General features: G+C 42.4%; 1 protein-coding gene across 1 annotated transcript in view; it reads left to right on the top strand.

Annotated features, from left to right (window-relative positions):
• VMP1 (vacuole membrane protein 1) overlaps positions 1-22,342 on the top strand; it is a 60,308-nt gene that overhangs the window by 13,075 nt on the left and 24,891 nt on the right. Inside the window, exons 5-7 of the mRNA XM_062507023.1 lie at positions 713-823; positions 11,774-11,941; positions 15,879-16,010. Of these exons, the coding sequence (XP_062363007.1) occupies positions 713-823; positions 11,774-11,941; positions 15,879-16,010 (411 nt within the window). The remainder of the gene's footprint in view (positions 1-712; positions 824-11,773; positions 11,942-15,878; positions 16,011-22,342) is intronic.

Below are 22,342 nucleotides of genomic sequence, written 5' to 3'. Positions count from 1 at the left end.
GCCTGCCGAGAAGAAACTTGATCCTCTGGGAGTGCTGAAGGCAGTGTCACCCTCAGGTGACATCCAGTGGAGCAGCTCCCTGTTAAGGAGGTGTCACTTGGCATTTTCAGGATGTTTTTGTGCCCTGGCAGGTTGGAGCCTGGATAAGAATGGTGCAAACTTCACCTTGGTCCATGGATGGTGTAAAGTAGTGTCCAGAGCTTGCTGTGACTTTCCCACATCCCCTCATTTCTGAGTGCAGCACACAGCCAGCATTTTAATGTTTTCTTAAATGTAATAAACCTGCTACTCAGTGCTCTGGGATACAACATCCAACAGACTCACTGGCAGTGCAGCTGATTTTATTCCTTGATTTAAACTGTTCAGACAATTCTCTGAGCTGCCTGGGCTCTACTTGACACTGTCTGGGAACTGCTCCTCATGAGCCTGTTCTGGATTTCAACCTCCTACAATTGAACCTGAATTTCCATCTATCTCCTTGGAAACTTGCTGATTCCAAGATGTGGAGAGTTTTTCTTTTGAAAGTGCACTGTTTCCTCTACAGATCTGTAAATACCTGTTACTGTAATAAATTGCCAATAGAAGTGTTTAGGAATCTTATTTCAGTTGCTGTAATCCACATAAATGTCTGTGTTAGCTTGTAGATTAATTTTTCTCCCTTGGAGATACTAAAGTTTATTTTTTTTTCTTTTTTGTGACTTTCCTTGCTCAGTATGTGCAGTACATGGAGAAGAAATTCTTCTGGTGTGCCTACTGGGTAGGATTGGGCATTCTCTCCTCTGTTGGGCTTGGAACAGGCCTCCACACCTTTCTGCTCTACTTGGTAAGGATATTTCCACACTATGTCCTTTCTGAATTGAGTACTTTAATTTGTTGCATATTTTAAAAGAGGTGAATAATTTTCTGCAAGTTCTAAACATTAAATAAATCTAAAGTTGGTGCTCTGGTGAATGCTGTTCATGTTCTGCACCTTGTTCTGTAGATATTGGCCTGCTCTTGGTTAATCCTCACTTTGAAACAATGAGCCAAATCTGCAAGCTCTATCCTCTGATCTCCTCACTTAAATGAAGCCTGTTCTACTGTGTGCAGCTCAAGTGTTTCCATTTAAAAATTTTTAGAGTATTTTTTAATAGCTTAAAATGATAATTTTTTCTAACTAAAGCCACCAAAACAGGCAGCTGGTTTAAAGTTCAGTCTGTATTAATATTGCTTTAAAAATAATAGCAAGAACAATGTTTTTCTATGAAGATAAAATATGAAAATTTGCATGATGTTGTTTATCTCAGCTTAGCTATGAAAGTTAGGGAAATGTTTGGGTGTGTTTTGCTTTTGGCCATTGGATTAGTTCCTGGGTTATGAAACCACTGTCCTGGATTCAAGAAAAGGATTCATGGCCACAAAATAATTAAAACCAGTTCATGCAACAAATGTCATCTTGTATTTGGAACAATTACAAATGTTTACTTTCAGAGCTGCTTTAATCGTTAACAATAACACAGAAAACACTACGAGAAACTCCTGCCTTTCCCCCCAGCAGGGCAGTGCCTGGGAGATGGAAAGGCATGGGATGAGCAGCCTCAGATTTACTCTGAGTGCAGCCTCTGTCCTAAAGCTTGTGGAAGGAATTTCTGCTAAACAAAACCAAGTTTGTGCATTGAGCACTGTCCCTCCAGGCCATTCCAAGATGATTTTGGCACATGAAATCTTCCTAAGACAGCACCACTTTTTTACTTAAAGGAGGTGGAAGCTTTCTCTTTGCTTTATATTTAAAAATCAAAGTTCTAAATTACTTCAATGTAGAAAAATTAAATTCCATAATACATCACTTTGATTGTCCTGTGGGACATGTGAACTTCGTGGGGAGGTACTTGAGCCATGACCTGGGCTGACACTGAAATAATTTATAGAAAATACAACTTTTCAGTTGGTTTATCAGTATAACTTATGGTGGGTGTTTGGGAGGCTAACAGCCTTGCAAAGACTACAGGGATGTGTCACCCAGGAAAAGGAATTGAGTTTAATATTGTTAGGGAAGGTATTTATTTGGAATATAAAAAGGAAGGCTTCACATAACTTTATTAGGAGGGGGAATCAGACTGAAGAGATTACACTGAGTAATTAGAAGGTGGTTATAGAGTAAAATGTAATAAAAATATACCATCAACATCTAAAGTGTAATACTGTTACAGGAGAAATAGTGGTTTGTTTTAAATGCATGAGGCAGATTGAGCATGTTCCTGTTTCACTGAGGGAATTCCCTGAGGGCAATGAGTGTAGGAACTACGAGAAGCCAGGATTTGTTCCCCTTTTTTTTTTTTTTTTTTTCCTCCCGAGCAAGATTTAGTGATTAGCATGGTCTGCCCAGGTCAATTAACACCTTCTGGGCAGTGTGGGAGCTCCTCATGATTTACACCTCGGTGGAAGCAGTGCGGTTGTTGCCACTAGATGGCAGAGGGAGTGTAAGAACAGCAGCTCCTGGCCCTACCAAACCCTGCTTGCGTTTTAAGTGCCTGAACTGTTAATGTTCTTATCACTGCAGCTGGACCAGCAAGGTGTGCATGGAGTATGTTATCACTGTAGTAAAACAGTGCTTGATGTCTGCTCAGAGTGAGAGGGAACAAGGAGTACCAACGTGAGGCTGCTGCTGCAGCTTTTAGGGGTGAACTCTTTCAGAGTGGTGTTCTGGATTTAACCCATCTGGAAACAATGCAGTTAGAAGCTTCAGCTCTCAAAGGGAGGAGTTGTAACTATTTTGCTTTGCTATTTGTGCAGAAAATAAACAATAAAAGTAGAAATATGGCACATTAGGTGGGGCTCTCAGTATTGACTTCTGCATTACCGTTGATCTACTTTTCATGTTCCGTATATTTTAATTCTGTTTCTTCATAATGGTAAAACTTATTCTTCTACTGACTCAAAGAAATGAAAAAGTAAAAACCCAGATCCTCCCCTGCTTTATTGCCTGGATTTGCTGGCAATAGAGAATAGACTCAGTAAGTGCTTTCAAATTGCTTTTAATTAATTGCTCATTTTAAAGCTGTATGTACAGGGAGATTGTTGGGAATGCAATTACATGCTGGGAGAACAATGCCCTTGGGCCCACCCATGTGGTGCTGAGCTGTGCTGGGACTTGCAGCATTGTCTGTGCCACTGAGGGCACGTGGAGGAATCGATGGCATGTAGGCACCTGCTCAGGCTCCTTCAGCTGTCACACAGGTGCATGTGAATGAAACACACCGGATTATCCATGACTGCTTATGGCCATTCCCAAGCACTGGGCAGGCCGTGCAAGTGGTTATGCAATGGCTGCAGTACATGAATGACTCTGATGTTTGCTTTCCCTGGCCTGCTTAGCTGTTTTTCCAGTGTTGAAAGCTGTCATTTGTCTGGATCCTTCAGAGCATCTCTCACCAGCTGCTTTTTGGAGCTGCGTTCCGGTGCCAGGAGAGATCCTGGGGTTAGCTGAGAACAGAGTACTTGGAAACAGCTTGCTAAAAGTAGAATTTAAAGCAGCCTCAGCGTGGGAGGGGTGTTGCTGCCTCAGGATCATTTCAGTTCACATCTGATTTGGGATTTTTTTGGTCACCAATCCTTGGTGCAAGAGGGACAGGTCGAGTGTGTCACTTTGATACCAAGCTTTTTAGTTTTTAATTGCTGCTCCTGTGATTCTAGATGTTAGAAAGGGCCTGAGCATTCTCTGATGTGCCAGTTCCTAGTTTAATGCTGTTTTCTCAGTTATTGCCAGCACTGGGTGTAAAATCTGACATGGCTTTTTGGGGCACAATTCTCGTGCTGCACTTGGCACTGAGCACAGAGCAGATCTTCAATGCAGGAACAGGGAAGCAAGCCACTCTTCCAAGAATCCTTTCCATTCTGACACTTTCAAAACAAGTCTGCTGGCTTATTTTCCTGAAGCCCGTTAAAGGTTTTCCACAATTCTTTAAAAACAACCCTTAAAAATAGTAATCATGCTGTGGTTCTGTAGGAAATAAAACTATTATGATTAATGACTCTAAATACTAGTTTTAGCAGCACATGGCTTTTTCCTCAGTCCTGAGATGTTTTCTGTTGGTGGTAGATGAAAATATGAACAGTGTGAATCACCTCATTACCAGCAGAGGATGGCTGAGGGTAACTCATGAGGAATTTTTGGTGTTTGTACATCTCTGAAAGATCTTTGCTGCCGAAAATGAATGAATGAGGTGGCGGTGCCGGAGGGCTGCGGAGCAGGGGACAGTAGGTGGAGTGCTGGGTTGGGATCATGGGCTGAGGCCATCCCCACCCAAAGCTCTGCCTCGTGCTTTGGTTTCACTTCAGCTCCGAAAAACGGATTGTCAAAGCTGTGGCCCAAAAAAATGTGCTTTAAACGAGTGCTTGAGGGTGAGGTACCATGCCCTGTCCCTGGACATGTGGAATCCCTGAAGGGATGGATGTCACCAAATTCCTCACCCCACTCAAAAGCTCAGGGGAGCTCTGCCCGTTTGCATTGTTGGTGTTTTTGTTGCTTAAATGTGGAATTTTTTTGTGGCTGCTGGAGACTAGGGGGCAATTGCTGAGGGGGTTTGTGCTGGTGGCCAGGCCCTGGACGAGCACAAACAGGAAATGTGAGGTACAATAGCAATGGTTGTGCTGAGATCCAGCCCGGATATTTCAGCTGCAGTATGTGAGTTTGTCAGGAATTCTTACAGGGCTGCTCTGCAGCAGAGTAGAAGAGGGCACAAAAAAAAAAAAATTTAAAAAATTTTAAAAAGAGCAGAAATGTGCCTTTAGAGAGAAAAGTGAGTGAGAAAGGCAGTGCCCTTATTGCCAGTGCTGCCCTGAGAGAGCCGGGCTGGGTTTGTCTGGCTTTGAGGGCTCAGCATCTCACTTTGATTCCAAATTGCTTTCCCTTACCCAGGGGTCACATTCTGGCCTCCCCAAACAGTCACAGTTTGCAGCTGAAATGAGCCCTGTGTTGGCCCTACCCAAACTGGTTTAGGTTAGAATTTGAAGATTTAAAAGCCAGACACTTGTGCAATAATGAGTCCATTATCTTGGAAAAGAAAATATGTTGGTGGTGTAAATAATTTTTAAAAAAACAAACCCACAGAAATAAACGGTTCCCTGTCAAGACTACTGAAAGGTTTTTTAAGTCAGACCTAATTCCTTTTAGTTTTCTTGTTCCAAGAGCTGAGCTTGTAAAAGGACTCAGTAAAAATTACTGAAGTTCTTCTTAAAAGAGAAGCTCACAAAACAGGACTTACTCCACTTTTATGAAGTAGACAATAATTTGGAAACCTACACAACTTACTCTCATATTTTTTTCTCCATTTACTTCCTCGTGACTAACACAGGAGTATTTTCATGGTAATTATCAGTTTCAGGAGAGGTTTTGCTCTTTCCACGCAGATCATTCAAAACTATTGTGAGTAACCCAGAAAATGATGGTTCTGTGTGTAAAGGAAAAAGTGAGAAACAAAGGCTGAGCTGCCTCAGCCAGGTGGGAGGTGCAGCAGTGCTCCCCTTCCCAGCTCCAAATTCTTTTTGTGAAGTGAGGTGTTCATTTCCAGCCACTTACTGTTCTCCAGTTCGCACGTCAACTTGCAAGCCTAAAACAAAGGAAATAAAAAAGGGTTCTGTCTGATACCTGTGCTCACATTACTGCTATTGAATTGCTGAGGTGGCTGAAAGAAAAATACCTGGAGGGTGCAGAAGGCAGAAATTAATTCTAAAATAAGTTGAAATGGAGCCTGTTTGTGTGAGGGTCGTTTTTGTCTCTTACTCTGTCATTTGTTTCTTTCCTGTCTTAAAACTACTTCCTCCAGCTGTCCTAAGCTTTCTACAATGAACTGAAATACCCTGGAATATATGAATCAACATAACACTTTTTTAAAAATCACTTTTGCAATTATCTCACCAGAAGTTCCTGCTTACATCACACCTGGGTTCTGTTCTGCTTGAAACTGCAATACTGATGTTAATAATGCACTGATGAGCTGGGAGGGTCTGAATTAACTGGACACTGCTGCTAAATCAGTTGTGTAGGCTAGGCTTGGGTGTTCCTTAAATCTTCTGGTGGCTCGCTTGCATTTTAAAAATCTGAGATGGAAAGTGATGATTTCAAGGAGAAAAATGTTCATTTGAAGTCTGGGGTCCCTCTAAGTGCTCCTGTTGTTGTGTTGGGTGCCTGTAGATATCTACAGAGAGTAAACCCAGCCCTGCTGCCTTAGGTCAGACTGTGCAAGAACAGTCCCGGGGTGGTGGAGGAGTTAATGGGAGATTGGAGGAGTTAATGAGATGATGGCTGCACCCTTTTCTTCCTCCTGAAGGTTGATGGACTTTACCTTTTAGAAGCTGACGCCCTGTTTTCATATCTGCTCTCCACTTCCTCAATGTTTGTTCTGTCAGATCTCTGCCGGGAGGGCACATTGTGCTTTCTCCTCATTTGTCCCTTGGCGCTTCTAGTTTTTTTTAATGTACAGCCTGAACTTTATACCTTTCATGTCCTGCTTCCTGGAGCAGCTTGAAAATAACGATAATTGTGCAGAACGATCTCTAATTGGAGATTCTTAAACCAATCACCACTGCTGGTGGCAATTTGAATAGAAGCTGAGGTTTATTCTTCAGAAATGAGTGGGTGGCTAGGGAAGGGCAAGGAGAGAGTACTGACAGAGCATTTACCATTTTATTATTTTATTAAAGATTTTCTGTCAGCAGCAGAAGATAAACTTGAATTCTTGCAGTTGTGCCTCCCCCTGACATGAGTCTGTCTGTTCCTATAGAAAATAGTGCAGGCACAGCCTTAAAAAAAAATCTGCTTTTCATGTTACTCCTTAGAGCAGCACCGTGGCCCTTTACACAGGCACCGGTGTCGTGTGCTGCTCCTTCAGTGGCTCTTGTTTAGTCAAATTCAGAGTTCATGGCCCATCATTTGGAATTTCCATCAGCTCTGCTCTGTGGGGCAAGGCTTGGCCGAAGTGGGAATAGAAACTTAACCACAGCCATGTGAATGTAAAATTAAAACACAGCTTGAAAGGCTGTGAAGGTCTTCTAAACCCAGCTCTGAGCACTTGATGGGTGTTTGTGTCACTTGTGTCACAGCCCTGATTTCCAGCCACCACATACCAGACGTTATAAAATCATGAGACATTTTAATCTGGTAACACAGACAGACAGACAAACTGCACGTATTTACCAGCCACCTCCAGACCAAGCTTCTCCCTCTTAATCACAGAGCAGTTCTCTCTGTGGGTTGTTGTCCACTGCTGTCAGAGATAAAGAAGATGCTGTAACTGTGGTGGGACTTTCTGGAGAGGTGTAATGACTTCGTGGATAAGTATGGGATGAGTCGTGGCCTGGGGCACCACTCAGAGGATGTTTCCCATGAGAAGCAAGCTTTTTTCAGTTTATGTCCATCAAATACATCATGACATGCTCCCCTCCTGTGCAAAGGTTGAGTCTTGAACCCAGAGTGAAAAGCAGGGGATTCATGGAGGAAAACAGATTTTTAGTGTATTAAGTTCAGCAAGGAGTTCAGGGTAATATTTTTCTTGTTGGCAGACATATCCCTTTTCTTTGAGAAATGCTTCTAAATTAAAGCCACTCTAAAATTATGTCTTGCCCCAGAATAAAAGGTTAAAATTAGATGTGGTTGTTCTTGTATCATTTGAGCAGCCTGGCTGTTCTGTGAAGGGGCATGTGAGAAACCAACACTTGATACAGGATTTGTTTGGAGCTTTAATTGACTTCCCAGTCCAGGTGCTCAGAATGATTAATAATGTGAAAAAATGATTCACTTTTAATTGGATATTCAGTCACTTTTCCTTATGGTAAAGACTTTCTGCTGTAAGAATTATACAGATCATGTATTTAAGGATTTTAACTTAGGATTTATTTTTTTTTACATGTGGCTGCTGTCTCTTTCTACTTCCACAGATGAATTTCCAAGCATAATTTATAGATAAAAAGATTTTCACTTTCCAGAAATTTCATAATACATCACTTTAAGTAACTTATTTTTGTGCCATTCCAACTTGGGTGCCTTCAATCACTAGAATAAAACTCCTTTGAAGGCCTGTGAGTTCAAGAGTTCGAAGTTACCTTCTCTGAGACATTGGGGTTGTGCAGACAGGGATTTCCAAACTCCCCTGAACTGCTGTTGCTAAGAAATAGATTTATGTTGAGTTCATCTCGATGAGCAAATCTTGTCTTGTTTGATTTGCAAATTGTACAGATAGTTCTAACACATCACATTCCAGCCTGACCACAGGCTCCTTCTGCTCCTCAGCAGTGGCAAGCGAATGCTTCTCAATTTCTCCTCTGCTATCCTTTGGTGGTGCCTCCTGCAGCTTAAAAGGAAAAAAAAATCATTGGAAGAGGGTGAGGGAAAGAGAGTTGTTGTTCAGGATCTTACATGCCTTGAGTTTCAGTGATTTTTCCTTGTTTGGCAAGGTTGACCTCCAAATTGCCTGGGGTTTCATGCTTGGTGTGATGGGGTTTGAAGGAGTTTTGTCCTTTCCAAAGGTAGAGCTGCAGTCACAGTTCAAGGGGGACATCTGAGAGGACTTCCCCAGGTGTTAAACAAACTGAACTATTGCAGGGAGGCAAAATACTCAGTATTTCCTGCAGCCCCACACAGAGGAGGAGGAGGAGGAGAGGGTGGAGAAGGTGTTACTTGTGAAGAGGATTAAAAAACCGGATGAGAATGAATCCTTCTGCATGTAGAGTCAGGGTTTTCCAAAGGTGCCACCTCGAGCCTGTTTGAAGCTGGTTCCTCTCCATTCAGAGTTAAACCATCACTAAATAGAAGTGAACCCCCGAGTCTTCGTGCTCTTCCTCCCAGCCCTGTTCAGTCAAGCATTGTTTGGAGGTTCTTGGTGCCCAGGGCTTTGGGGGAGCTCCAAAAGCAGATGTTGGGGGTGTTGCTCTGAGCTTGCCAGGGCTAGGACAGTGTCCCTGTGACCCACAGGACACCTGGACACGGGAGGAGGACACGGGCTTGCTCTGCTTCCCTTGGGCTGGCTCTGCTTCCATCCCACCCTTCATCCATCCCACCCTTCATCACTCTGAACGAACCATTTGCACTTTATTCCTCATTCCAGTTCAAGTGTGGCTTCTGTGGCTTCCACCACTCCAACTTTTTTCCATTATAGAATTGTTTACATTGCTCTGGGAGAGTTCTGTTCCCTTGGCCTGGCCTTCAGGTGGCCATTTGCAGCTGTTTTGTGAAATGCCTTTATTATTGTTTTTTTCCATTGGCTACTCTCTGTGAAGTTTTCCATTTTGCAGACATTTGTTGAGACTGGGAGGGCTCTCAACAGGAGGGTTTTGAGGTTGTTCAGCCACTTCAGGGTGGCAGCTCTGCTGGGAGAGGCTCCTGCAGCATCTCCAGTTGAGCATTTTGTCCTTGGGTGATCCCCTGGGATTTTAGGACCCTCTTTCTTCCACTTGGGAAGAAATTTGGGTAATGCTGAAGCCTTGCAAGGGCTGGGGGCTGCTTATCACTACTGATAGTATTCTAATATTCTATTTAGAATTCTAATAATTCTGATATTCTAAATAAATGGCTGTAGTTCCTCTGTGCTATGGTGTGTATTCCAAATTTTGTGGAAGTGAAAGCCCCACCTCTCCCTGCCTTGGCCTCGGGGGAGCCACGGAATGGTCATTTACAACTCAAACAAGGGGGAATTTCCTCCATGCAAATCTGCTTTTCAGGAGAGCTTCTCTGCAAATTTCTGCAGGTGAAAACCATTCCTTTTAGGATGATGGCTTGAGACCTTTTTTTTGTCCCAAGGTAACTGTTAGACCTAGGGAGGGGCAAGCAGGGGATGGGATTAAATTCCCTGAGATTTAGAGTGGAGAAAGAGGTTCCCAGGTTTGCCAGAAATGTATTTACAGTTTTAGGGAAGTCACACTCCTCTTTGCATCTGCCCTTGGTGAGTGAGAGATGTTATTTATTTAATTCTGAAGCTGCTGTGGAGATGATCTTGCTACAGGTTCCACGAAGTTTATTGCAATTAGGACCTATAGAAATATTAATAATATAAATTATTGGTTCCATTCTTCCTGCCTTTGTTCTCCCTTCCATATCAAAATCTGTCATGTATATCAATTTCTGGATCCCCTCTTATTCAGTTTTATTTCATTCAACTTTTTTCTTCTCCCCAAGAGAGTCTGTGCCTTATTTATCATCTCACAGGTTTGGATTTCTGCGATCCAAAATACACCCAAGCACTTGGAATGAATCTCCTGTAAAGCAACAAGGAATAAATAAAAGATTTTTCGTGTTATCAGAGCAGCTTGTCCTTTACCAGTTGCATGCCAGAAGAATGGGTTTATTTTGAATTGTTTGCATATGACAACAGCAGTTACAGCTGCCATACAGAAAATATAACTGGTATTTTATTTCAACATTCTTAATTCACTGCCAGTGAAAAATTACAGTGTGGATGTCTCATCTTCCCAGCAAATTCAGGAGTGCTGGAGCTTCCCCTTTTGTGTGGGACCTGCTTGGAATTTCACCTTTAATGTGCAAATGAAGCTTTTGGGGGCTGCATTTCAAAGGGAGCTCTGGGAGCCCTGTGCAGGGAAGGGCAGGGCTCAGCTCTGTCACACTTTCCCTCTGTTCTGTAAGAAACTGAGCTTTGATTTTTTGGGGGCGTACATCAAAATATATCAAACTCTCTTATTGCTCTAATAAAATGAAAATCAATTAAGATCGCAAATAAAAACATAGAAGAAAATTGCTGGCAATATTTCCCAGCACGATGTCAAAACTCAACAAATAACAAATAACAGAAGTTAAGGTTTGTGTAATTTGTTCTGCATTTAATGTAACTTTTAGATTTATTTAAATTTGTGGTTTTACATAAAGACCTCGCTTTAATGCAGTAATTTTATTTTTTTCCCCTCCCTCTTCCCTGGACAGTGTTTCCATGACCTTTGTTAAGTGTTTGTTTTTTAGCTACAACGTCTGGTGTTGAGATTGTTTGAATTGCTTCTTAATTCTTTTGTATTAAAAATAATGGCAGTTCTTTCAGGTTTGTAAGCTATGTAGCATTTCATTCCTTGAATAGAGTTTTATGCTCGTTTTATTTGGAGATCTGTCAAAAAAATCTTTCCGTGTTAAGATGGAGACTAAAATTAATTCAGTTAAATGGTATTTAAATAATGTTTAAGTTTTGAATTACATTTCAAACAATTTTTTTAGCAAAAAGCAGTGAGGGCACTTTCTTGTTTGCTCAGAAAAAAACAGACACAAATTAAACAACTAGTTGTTGGAGGAAAATAAAGAAGTTAAAAGAGTCTGCTGCAAGATGTCATTAAACCCAGTCATTAAAAGAAAATCAATATATAATTTAAATGCCTAATCCTCTAAAAGCAGCAGTAGGGAAAACACCTCCTCTAATAAAGCTGTAGGCCATAAATACCTTAAGGAGAACATTGTAAAATATTTGAAAATCCCTGGTTTTTTAAAAAAGTAAGGATTCTTATTTCTCCTTGGCAACTTTCTGAGTGGCAGGGCAGAAGCTGAAAGACTCCCTAACATTTTAGTGGATCAAAAGACAGATTTAATTTTTAAAAAAGTACATTAGTAGCTCAACACTACAATTCAGATGGTCTTAAAATAAACTCCAACAAACAAGAATTTTACATAAATAACATTATCAATGGCCAAAGTCAGAAGCACTAAGTTTTAACCTAGGGACAAATGGTGGAAGAAGGCTAATTTTAAATTTTATTCTAACTCACATAAAATATAATTGAAATTTCTGTGTGGTTTTTTTTTTTTCAGGGCCCACACATAGCCTCAGTCACTCTTGCTGCCTATGAATGTAACTCTGTGAACTTTCCTGAGCCTCCTTACCCGGATCAAATTATCTGCCCTGATGAGGAGACAACTGAAGGCTCCATCTCCTTGTGGGCAATCATCTCAAAAGTCAGGCTGGAGGCCTGCATGTGGGTAAGGCTTGTTTTAAAAAAACCTGCAATTTCCATTCATGTCTTTCATTTCTGTGAAATGAATAGCAATAGACAAAAATTCCTCAATTAGCAAAATAATGATGGGTTCTACTGCCCAAGGTAAGGTGAAAAGTTGCCTTCCTGGTGAACCTTTGAGCCCTGATCATTTTAATGCTTTTTAATAGGATATTCCTGGGATATTTTTTAGCAGCTGCAGTGCTGTTTGCTAAATACCAGCAGAAAACTTGAAGGCTGTTGATGTAAAAAGTAAATTTTGGGAAGGGTGTCTGTACCCCAGATGATCTGGCAGCTCTCAGATCTAAGCAAGAAATAATTCCAAAAATTTTGGGCCTGGAACACGACTGAAGCTGCATTTCCTGATCTCACAGCTTGTTCTGGGCTGCATCGGTAAATTGGTTTAAAATTTAAAAAAAATATTTTCCACATTTTTACATATTTTAGTTCTGTTTTTCTGCCTGTTTCCACTTTTCACTGAAAAGCTTTTCCTGTTGAAGTGATTCAGGATCTCAGGAAACACTGCCATTGAAACTTCCTTTCCTTTTTCCTCTTCTTCATTTTTTTTCTGCAGCTTCTTGTAGAAGTTTAATTTTTGGAGGATTTTGGTCAGCCAGGCTGCATTTTTCACTACATGTAGATCATTTTGAATTGCAGTTTACACAGATGCATCTGCTGTGAGCTACATGCCAAATTAACTTTATTTTGCTGCTGACTTCCTGTCCCAGTTGATGATTTAATTACTAAATTCTTGGTTGTCTAACTCAAATGCAGAGAAAGGAAATTCTAAAAAAGGTATCTGATGCTTGCCCTGGTATTCTTTATATAAGGCAACTGGTCACTACAATTTTTTAAATAGCAGCAGTCCTGTTAGTTACAAAAATTCCAGTCAGGTTGTGTGAGTTTAGAGACTAAAATCAAAATAGTAACAGAGAAAGTGGACTCAGAGCCCTGTCAAAAAGCAAAGTACAGCTTAAATTTCACTCCTAATGAAAGACCAGAATTGCCTGAATGCTAAGTAGCTAAACACACTAATACTTTCAAGACTATAAATATATATAAGTTTTATTTTCTTCCTCATCCTCCTCTGCTGAAATCTGCTTAATGGAGACAAGCAATAAAAATGGCATTTACAGCTACGTTTCTAGGGTTGCAAAATAAAAATGCAGCTGAGGGTAAACATCTCTTGCTTCATCTGCAGGATGTAAAAACTGAGCTATGAGGAGAATTAAGTTTAGAAATGAGAGAGCAGAGTTGCAGCCTCTGGAATCTTGTGTCCTCCAGAGCAGCCATGAGGGAGAACAAGCAGTGCCTTCGTGGTCTGAGTTCCTTGGATTAGATTAAGGAAAGGACAAGGGAATAAGAACATTTGTATCCCACTTTTTCACCCTTTCCCCTCCTTCTTCAAATTCCCTGTCAGCTACCTTTGCTCTGAACTCTGTCTCCTCTGGATTTTCCCTCGGGAGCATCCTCTGTCTACCAGTGGTGTCTCATGTCATGTTATGCTTTCTTGGAATGTTTTGTGAGTACATAAACATTGCCTGCTAATTTCCTGTAAACCAAATCAAGTTGGCAATTGCTGCTGCTTCCAGAGTGTTTCTTTTGTCCTAATTCCAGCTCGCTTCTTATGGAAGCTGTGGAAGAGTTATTTTGGATTCTGTCACTCTTAAACTAAACGTCCACTTAGCAAAGAGACTTCCAGAAAAGTGACTTCCAGAAAATGCAAAGGCTGATTTTTGCTGATCATCCTGGGATGACTTTGCAGAGCTGTGACTGTAAAGGTGCCCAGGCTCGAGCGTCCTGTGGGGTGAAATGTGAGGATTAATCTGCACAAAGGTCACAAAACCATCAGCAGCCAACTTCACCTAGGGATTAAAATCTTTCCTAGACCCCAGCATGTCAGTGATGGCCATTCCTGCTGATCATGAGTTACAAGGTTTAAATATCCCTGTGCCCAAGGAATTATTAGGTGGCATGAAAATGATGCTGATAAAAGTTGGCTCCAGCAGCCCTGGCCTGCAGAAGGGCTCAGAAACAATCTCTTAGGTGAATGCCAGTTTTCACAGCCTCCCATCCCACAGGGACAAGGAATTCAGTAGTGCTCTGTGTTTTTAATGTGCTGCAGCCTTTTAGGTTTTTTACTAGAAATAAGGGGAAAGAATAAAAATGTTTAATTGTTTGGGATTAGCAGAACAGGCTGCCTGTGTCCTGAGCAGGATCAAATCTGTTTAAAACGCTCTTTCTAGTGGAGTCATTTCCCAGTTTCCTTTTCTAGATGTAAAAGAATTTTGATTAGCATTTGCCTTTCCAGTTTGTTGTGAGTCCAAGGAATCTCCATGTAAAACTGGCAGTCAGTTAAATGGTGAAAATATCTAATGTTACAAAAAGCAGTTAAAGAGTTACTGGTTTGGAGCCCTTAATTGCTGTGGTTTTTTTATTTTTTGCTTTTATGCACTTAAGGAACCTATCTCCAGCAGACATGAAATCATATGATTTTTGTTGCACTTCTAAAATGTTTTGTAATAATGAGCATGTGACTGATCCAATTTAAAGAAAGTTCATGTCCAGTACACACATGCAAACCTCTTCCTCAGTTCACAGAAGGAAGCCAAAGCAAATTGGCAGAGCCTGGAGGAGCAATGTGACTTTTTCTTCTTGCATCACCCTGAGAACATAACCTCAAGTTAATTTTTCTGAAGTGTTGTTGCTACTGTTTTCAGGCTTATCTTCCCCTTGTGCCAGAAATATGCAGATTAATGAAGCTCAGCTTGTTGCAGTCATTTAATTTTTTTTTCTTCTGTGGAAAACAAGGGCATAAACATTTGAGGCCTTGCACTTTGGGTGCTTAAACTGAGAATTTAACAGCTTGGGTCACTGCGGTGGTATTTAAAACCACAACCTGTTGATTTGGAATATCCACAGCAGCCGGAATTCTTGCTTGCAGCTGTGTATAGAGGAGGAACAAAGGAAATTGAAAAGCTTTCACGTTGCTTCAAAGGAGGAGAAAAGGGTTTGTTACTCACTGCTGACCCTGGGAGAGAAAAGCCATCTGCAGGGAGCACATTCCCGTGCAGTGCCCAGCTATTGTCTCTTACCTGCCCTAAATTTAAACCATCCTTAGTTAATTCCAAGTTCCTGTTCCATTAGCCTCTGTTTATCCATATGTTCAATCTTAGCTTGTCTCTCTTTTTCCCTTGGTTAAGCTAAAGCTGCCTTTACCCACAAGACTGAAATGAGTCATTTGATGTCCTGAGAAAACAAATACAATTTTCCTGCGGTGAGAAAGCAGCCGTCCTTTCATCTGAGGTTGGCTCCAGCTATCCCAGCTGAAGGAGAGGGAAAACTCGAGCTCAGGCTTTGCTTAACCTCTTTTTTTCCTTGCTGTAGTAAAAAGTGAGCCTGTTTTCTAACCAACACTTGCCCAGTGTCTCATGACTGAGCAAGCAAACTCCCGGACAGCACCAGGGAGGAGCTCCAGGATTATTCTGGAGGCCCCTGGGGATCAAGGGCTGTCACATGCTGGGGAATGTGTCTGGCATCATGTGGTGGGGTGAGACACAGCACTGCTGACTCAGGATGTGGGGGACAGCAGGGATGTGGGGGACAGCAGGGCCATCAGCTCCAGCCTCCCAGGGCTCTGGGCACGCGTCGCTCCGCGGGGCTCCAGGGATGCGCAGGTCATGTCTGCTTGACCCTGCAGCCCCCAGGCTTCCCCCTGCACAGGGAAAAGAAAGGGAAATAGGGATTCAAAGGGAAAGAGCATTCTGTTGGAAACGTTGGGAATTCTGACCTGGTGGATGAAAGCAAACTGCTCCAAACAGCTGGTCTTGTCAGCTCGGAGAATGGCCACGGGATTTGTGCGTGCCACGTGTTTTGTGTTTGGGAATAAACAGGAAAATAAATCAGGATTGTTCTTTTCCCAGGGTGCTGGTACAGCCATTGGAGAGCTGCCTCCATATTTTATGGCGAGGGCAGCCCGGCTGTCGGGTGCTGAGCCTGATGATGAGGAGTACCAGGAATTCGAGGAGATGCTGGAACACGCAGAGACTGCACAAGTAAGGACGGTGTGCAAAACAACAGAATTAATAAAACACAGAGCAACTAACAGGGAGTAAATAACCATTCCAGTTAAACCAGAATGGTCCAAAAGATCAGTTGGTGTGAATTCACAAGAGACCTCCCAGGGATGGAAAAAGTTCCTGCACTGGGTGATAGCTTTGGTGATGGGAGGACGAGGATGCAGCTTGTTGAAGCAGATAAAATAGTGCAGCCAAGTATTTGCTACAAGTACTGCAATTATTTAGAGTTCCAAGAACAGCACAATAAAGGTAGGGAGACACTGGGCTGGGAAAACAGGGGTAGAGGAGCTGCTGTTCCATAATCCTGGTTGTTCTGCCTGCATTTAAAGCCTCCCTGGACCAGAGATGGTTTTCAGCCTCAGCTCATCCCTTTCAGATGACACTGCCACTGATACCCTCTGGGACCAGTGTGTGACCCATTCATCAGCCTTAGGAAACATTTTCCTGATGTGAAAATGCAGCAAAACTGCTCCAAGTCCTTTTTTGTTGCTCTTGTAATTTATTTTCTCCAGGGGTTAAATAGTGCACAGATTACAATTGCTGCTGCACATCAGTCAGGTACTGCTGTGCATAATTTTTCCTTCAGGTCAGGAGTTTGCATCCTGGTCACAAGTTCTTGATAGTGTTTTAGACAAAATTAAACATTTTTTCCTCAGGCTGTTTGCCACCAAATTTTTCCCTCTATTTTTCCTTCTTATCCTGTTATGTCTGCCACTAAGTTGAAATGGGTCATGAGGCTGCTGTTAAAAACCAGCAGATGCTATTTACCATGCACTGATGTCTTTAAATTCCTCTGCCAGGGTATTTTCTGGAGATAAATATATACTTTTTTTTCCCTCCTTCAAAAAAAAAAATGGATGAAGCTTTTCCATGCAAGTGGTTTATATGGAAATACTGAATGCAATCTAGTAATTCTAACAGTAAACCCTGTGTTTCCCAAGAGCCTCCCCCTACTAGAAGGTTCCAAAGGGTTTTTCTGCTATTATAAATAGTAAAGTCTGTTGGTTTTTTAAAGATGCAGCAGGGGGAAAAAAAGAATCTCCTTTGTTCTTTACTCTCCCATCAATCTTTGCTTTGCAAAGTAATCCCTTAACTGTACAAAAATCAAGTTGTGGTAAAAAAAAACAACAAAACCAGCTCAATACATGACTTCAGTATCTGTGTTTACTGAAACTCTCCCAGCAAATTATATGTGTGTACAGTTGTGGGAGCAGCCAGAGATGGTTTCCAGAACGCACAGTGAGATTCTTGGGAAGAAAATTTTTGCTAGAGAGCATTTTGTTAGACCAGGCCAAAACTATAGCTGTATTGACTGTCTGGAGTAAACAAATGGCCTTGTGGAATTAATGAAGAAAAATTATGCTGTTATTTACCAGTACTTTTGATTTTATTTTCTTGGCAATTGAGTTTGGATTGAAGCGTGTTGTTTTGTGGATGGATGGCCAGGAAAAGAAAAAAAAAATCTTTCAAACTCCACTTGTGGTTTGGTTTCTATAAACTCTTTTAACATGAGGCTTTGACAATCCGATTAAATTGTATTGTGCTCATAAAACTGACAGTTCAGTTTTTTTCCATTTGCTAATGTGACTTCCTTTTTGCTTTTGGCTTCAATCATGTTTTCTCTGGATGTCTGTGGGAGACAGGCCTGCCTTTCCTATGACCTCTGTAAATCCCAATCTCCAACATAGCTTATCACTCTTAGCCCTGTAATTTGTATTCATGAGCAGCGGTGATGTCTATTTTTAAATTGCTCATTAACAATTGTTATTACCTCCATCAGCTTTCTCCCACTCTGGAGTTTGAAACCTCACTCGGGGCTGTGACAAGCGTCCTGTGCCTTGGGGATGCTGCAAATGCTTGATGTCGAGTGACAGGAGCAGTTTTTCAGTATAAAGGTCTCTTTGCATCCAGTTTTTTTTTTTTGAAAGGTTTGGGAATGGGTGTTGGATTTTGAAGAAGAGCTGAGCTGCTCTTTGCCTATGAGGCAGAGCCAGCTGCTTTGACGTTTTTGCTGCGTGTGTGTTGTTCAGAGAGCTCATTGCTGCTGTTTCTCAAAAACAATGGTCATTTGGAGAAACAGATGAGCATCTTCTCTGGTGAGAATAGATCGTGGCTACAGCATCCAGCCTGAAGGATCTGGGAGGGGGAATATGCTCCTGGCTGGGTCACAAAAAAAAAGCCAAAAAAGGGACCTAAGAGGATTAAGCAGTGTAAAGGTTTAGTGCTCCATTCAGAGTTACACAGAGTAAAATGCCATTTACTTTAAAGAGTCTATTGATGGATTTTCTGTCCTGAATCTCAGATCTGAGTGCCCTGTCTCCTTGTGCTGGCTTTTGAGAGAGCTCATTAACCTGCAGCCGATGTGTCTGTCGTGTACTTCCCAATAGCACACTTGAGAAAAAGCCCCTTATTTTAAAGGAACACTCACTTCTCCTTCCTCTGTGTCCCTTTGTGTGCTCACCAGTGAGTCCCAGTTCGGTGCAGGGAGGGTCAGAGCTGCCTCGTGGCCATGCCCTGTACAAGGGATGGTTTTTCTTGGTCCCCAGAGCTGCCACAAGGCAGAGCCCAGCAGACAGACAGAGCAGCTCGCTGGGATTTGTTCATACTCGAGGCAGCGTTTCAAACCCACCAGCGTTTCAAACAGGCATCTCAGCTGCTGTGAACTCCCTTCCAGTCGAATTCCAGAGTGAAGGAGGGTTTTATCAGAGCTCCCCTTTTAGCCACAGGGAGTATCTGCAGTGCAGCAACCTCTCAGTTCGGGGGAAGTGAATGCACTGCTCAGTGCTGGGGCAGCACTTTGGTAACGACGCAGTCACACACACTTGGTACAGTTCTGTGTCCCCTCACACATCAGCAGGGACTCTCTTTTGCCAGTTTAATAGTTGCTGGTTGGGAATTTTTCTCGGTTCTCTGTCATGCTGAAACACTTCAAGCTGAGGAGTGAAAAAGCAGCTTTTGGTGCCAGCTTCCCTCAGGGTACTCGGTGCCTGGACCTCGCTGGATCCTGGTACTCCTTGCTAAGAGGGGAAAGTACTGCTATCTTTGCATATCTAATCCTTAATGGCTCTGAGTGTTTGGCTTCATTAAGTGGCATTTCTGTAAGAACTAATGATTTACACGTCGTGGGTTTGCTTCTGTGCAGCCAAATTTCCACGTAAAAATATTTTCTAGTTGCCTATGTTACTATCAGCCACTGCTGTTTGTTTACTCTCCAAGCTGTGTCCTGCCTCGGGAAGAATACAGGCCTGGAGAAGGGTTAAATCCATAGAAATGCCGGGATGCAGCAGGACTGGTTTGGAAATGACTGAGTGCCATCTGCACACTGGCTGTCAGTTGTTGCTGGGACCTGTTTTTGCCTCCACTGAACCTTTACTGGTTGTGGTTTGTCTGGCCATCACATGACTTCTCTGAAAATTCCCCCTCCCCTCCATTTCCAGTAAACTGTTTGAACAGGAGTGACTCAGACTGAAACCAGCTTCCCTGTAACCACAGGGCTTGTTAAAGAATTTGTCAACGTGGACTCGAGAGGGTTTGTATTAAACTGAGCTGCAACCGCCTGCCTTTGGTTTCGTCAGGAGTTCCAGCGAGCCCCTCGCTGCTCCCCGAGGGCTGCAAGGGGTTAAACCCCGGAGCTGTGTCATGGTGACAGTCGCACACACCTTCCCAGCTTTTCTAAAAAACCCTCCTCAACCCGAGCCTTCTGCACATCTTCACGTGCGCTTGCTCTGTGCAAGGAGCCGAACAAAGTCCGTGCCACACCCGGGAGAAGCCAGCGCTGTGTTCTGACACGACACTGACTTCACTCGCGGGGAATGATTAGGCACGACTAATGAGTGAAATCTCACTTAATTAGCAGCGTTTGAGATGGCCAAATTCAAAACGGATCTCTCCGGTGATTCAATTAACAGCTCCCATCTGATAAGTTCCTGCTTGAAAAGGCTGCTGCCTTGTTTAATCAGCAGCGTTTAAGGGTGCTTGGTGCAAGAAAAAAGAAGTTAAAGCAGACCACGAGCAGGTTTTTATAAAGCATTTATCATAAAAATGGAAGTGGAAGGGTCACGTACGATAACTGGGAAACCTTAACTTCTTTTTTTATTCCTTTTTTTGCTTTCTCAGAAATCACTTGTTGAAACAGAACATCGAATTCCACTCATCCTTTGTCTCGCTCAAAAGTCTTCCCTTTCCTTATCAGCTTCCTCTCTATTAATTGTGCTGCACCAGGAGGTTGCTGCTGTGGGTGGTCACCAGGAGGCTGCTCCTCACACCCTGCATTCCTCAAGTTTGATGCCTGGAATTGTTAATAGCTCTAGGGGAGGTTTCTTCCCTCTTTTATGGCGGCCTGTAATTAAATAGAAATTCAGAACTCATCAAACCTTGAAGGTGCACTGTGGAAAGTCACTCCTCAGGAGTGCTGGGGAGCGAGGTGGCAAAGTGACAGTGTGTTTTCACAGACAATCTAACAAGCAGTGAATACCCCGAGTTACAGCTCGGTTTTGAACTGTTCTCCAAAATTACCGAGTTTAAAATAAGTTTTGGAATGAGTCAATAACAGCTTTAAATAAGGGAACTTGATCTTGAGCATTTCCTGAGAAAAGAGGTAGCAAAGAGTTGAAACAGGCAGAGGGAAGACAATGAGAGCTGTGAGTAAGGAATGTGTAAAGTACCTCCTGGTTGGATTTCTTTGGGCACTGGCAGAGCGTGCCCACATTGTTCTATTCATTTGCACACCTGCTCCCAGATAAGGAAAAAACAGCACAGGGCATTGCACTAAGTATTCATGGTGACTGGAGATGGCTTTTTGAGTTCTGCTTTGAAGGGCTTTGTGTCCCTTCCCTAAAAAATGATTTTAGTGTTCAGTGTGTGAATACATAAATCAGAAATGACGCAGGCAATGAGGAAACCCGGGTTACTCTACAACATTTTCACTCATTATTAGGTCAGGAGGATTTTCTCAGTAACAAATTTCTCACTTTACAACGGGAATTATAAGTAATATCCCCAAGTGTACTGGAAATGCTGGGAGCTGCATTTGCACAGGATTTGTGGAGAAGCAGGTGGTCGAATTCTGTCATTGGATTTTCGTGCCCTGTTCTCTGTGTGTTGGGAATGCTCAACACCAAGTTTCAAAGGGGAAAATTTGTCCCTAAATACTTGATATTTCACTCCTCAGTATTCTGAGAAAGACCAATAAATGAATCAAAATCTGAGTCAGAAAAGCTGTTTTAAATATATATTTTAAGGACAACCTTCAATAACTGATAGAAATTCATTATAATATCATAATAAAGAAAATGGCTGCTTCCCCCCCCCCCCCCCCCGTTGCAGACACTGTTTCAATGTCTGTGTTGTACAAGAGTCTGGTATGCAGAGCACTTCTCTGACTGCCTGGGAACCTCTGTCCCTTGCAGGGAGAACAGGACAGGTTGCACATCTGGGCTGAGAGGAAGACTTGTGTGTGCTAAAGGCTTTGTCAGTTGTGTCAGAAGTTCCTCACTTCCATTCTATTTTAATCCTTAACTTAGGTCTCAGTCCTGTGTGGATAAACAGCATTTTTTGATGGCTTTGAGTTCTCAGGTTTATCAGAGATTAAAAATGTCAGTTTTCGTGACTGGTTATCAAAAAATCCTTCCTTATAATGTCTGGATCTTAAACCACCTCAAAATAAGGCTTGATTATTTAGAATATATTTTTAAAAATTAACAATATTCTGAAATTGGCCGAGCTGTGGCCACAGTAACTGATTGCAGTGGTAGCTTTGAGATAAATGAGCAGCTGCAGTGGGGTTTTGGGGAGTGCTGGGATGTGCCTTTACTCCACTCATCTCCCTGCCTGTGGCTGTAGTATCTTGTCATGAAATCACAGAAAAATTCACCTTGAGAGGGACCTGAGGCAGTTTCTAGTCCAATTTTTTTCTTTTTTCCCTAGTCCAGCTCAGGTTCCTCTGGGCATTGTCTGGGCTGGTCCTGGAGCCCTCCAGGGCTGGATGCTGCACAACCTCCCTGGGAAATCTCCTCCAGTGCTGCTGACATTCCCACTGACAGCTCCCTTCCCTGAAAATGGGCTGCAGGATCTGCTCTGCCAGGTCTCCTGCGAGATGTGAATAGAAAGTGGTTGTTCAGCAAGGAAAGAAATCACTTTATTTCTTTCTTTTTTTTTTTTTTTTTTTTTTTTTTTTTCCCAAGGTTGGCAAGCTGCAGAGTGTCAAAGTGTGGACACTGCTGCTCTGAGGAGCAGAGGTGGCAGGGGATGTGGTTAAAGGGGCTACAGATTGCAGGATAGATCTGATAAGGCTGAAAGGACATGCTTCT

This window comes from Cinclus cinclus, chromosome 22 (assembly GCF_963662255.1).
Source record: "Cinclus cinclus chromosome 22, bCinCin1.1, whole genome shotgun sequence".
NCBI classification, from domain to species: Eukaryota; Metazoa; Chordata; class Aves; order Passeriformes; family Cinclidae; genus Cinclus; species Cinclus cinclus.
The sequence above is the reverse complement of the archived record's forward strand: the minus strand, read 5'-3'. Positions and strand labels throughout refer to the sequence as shown.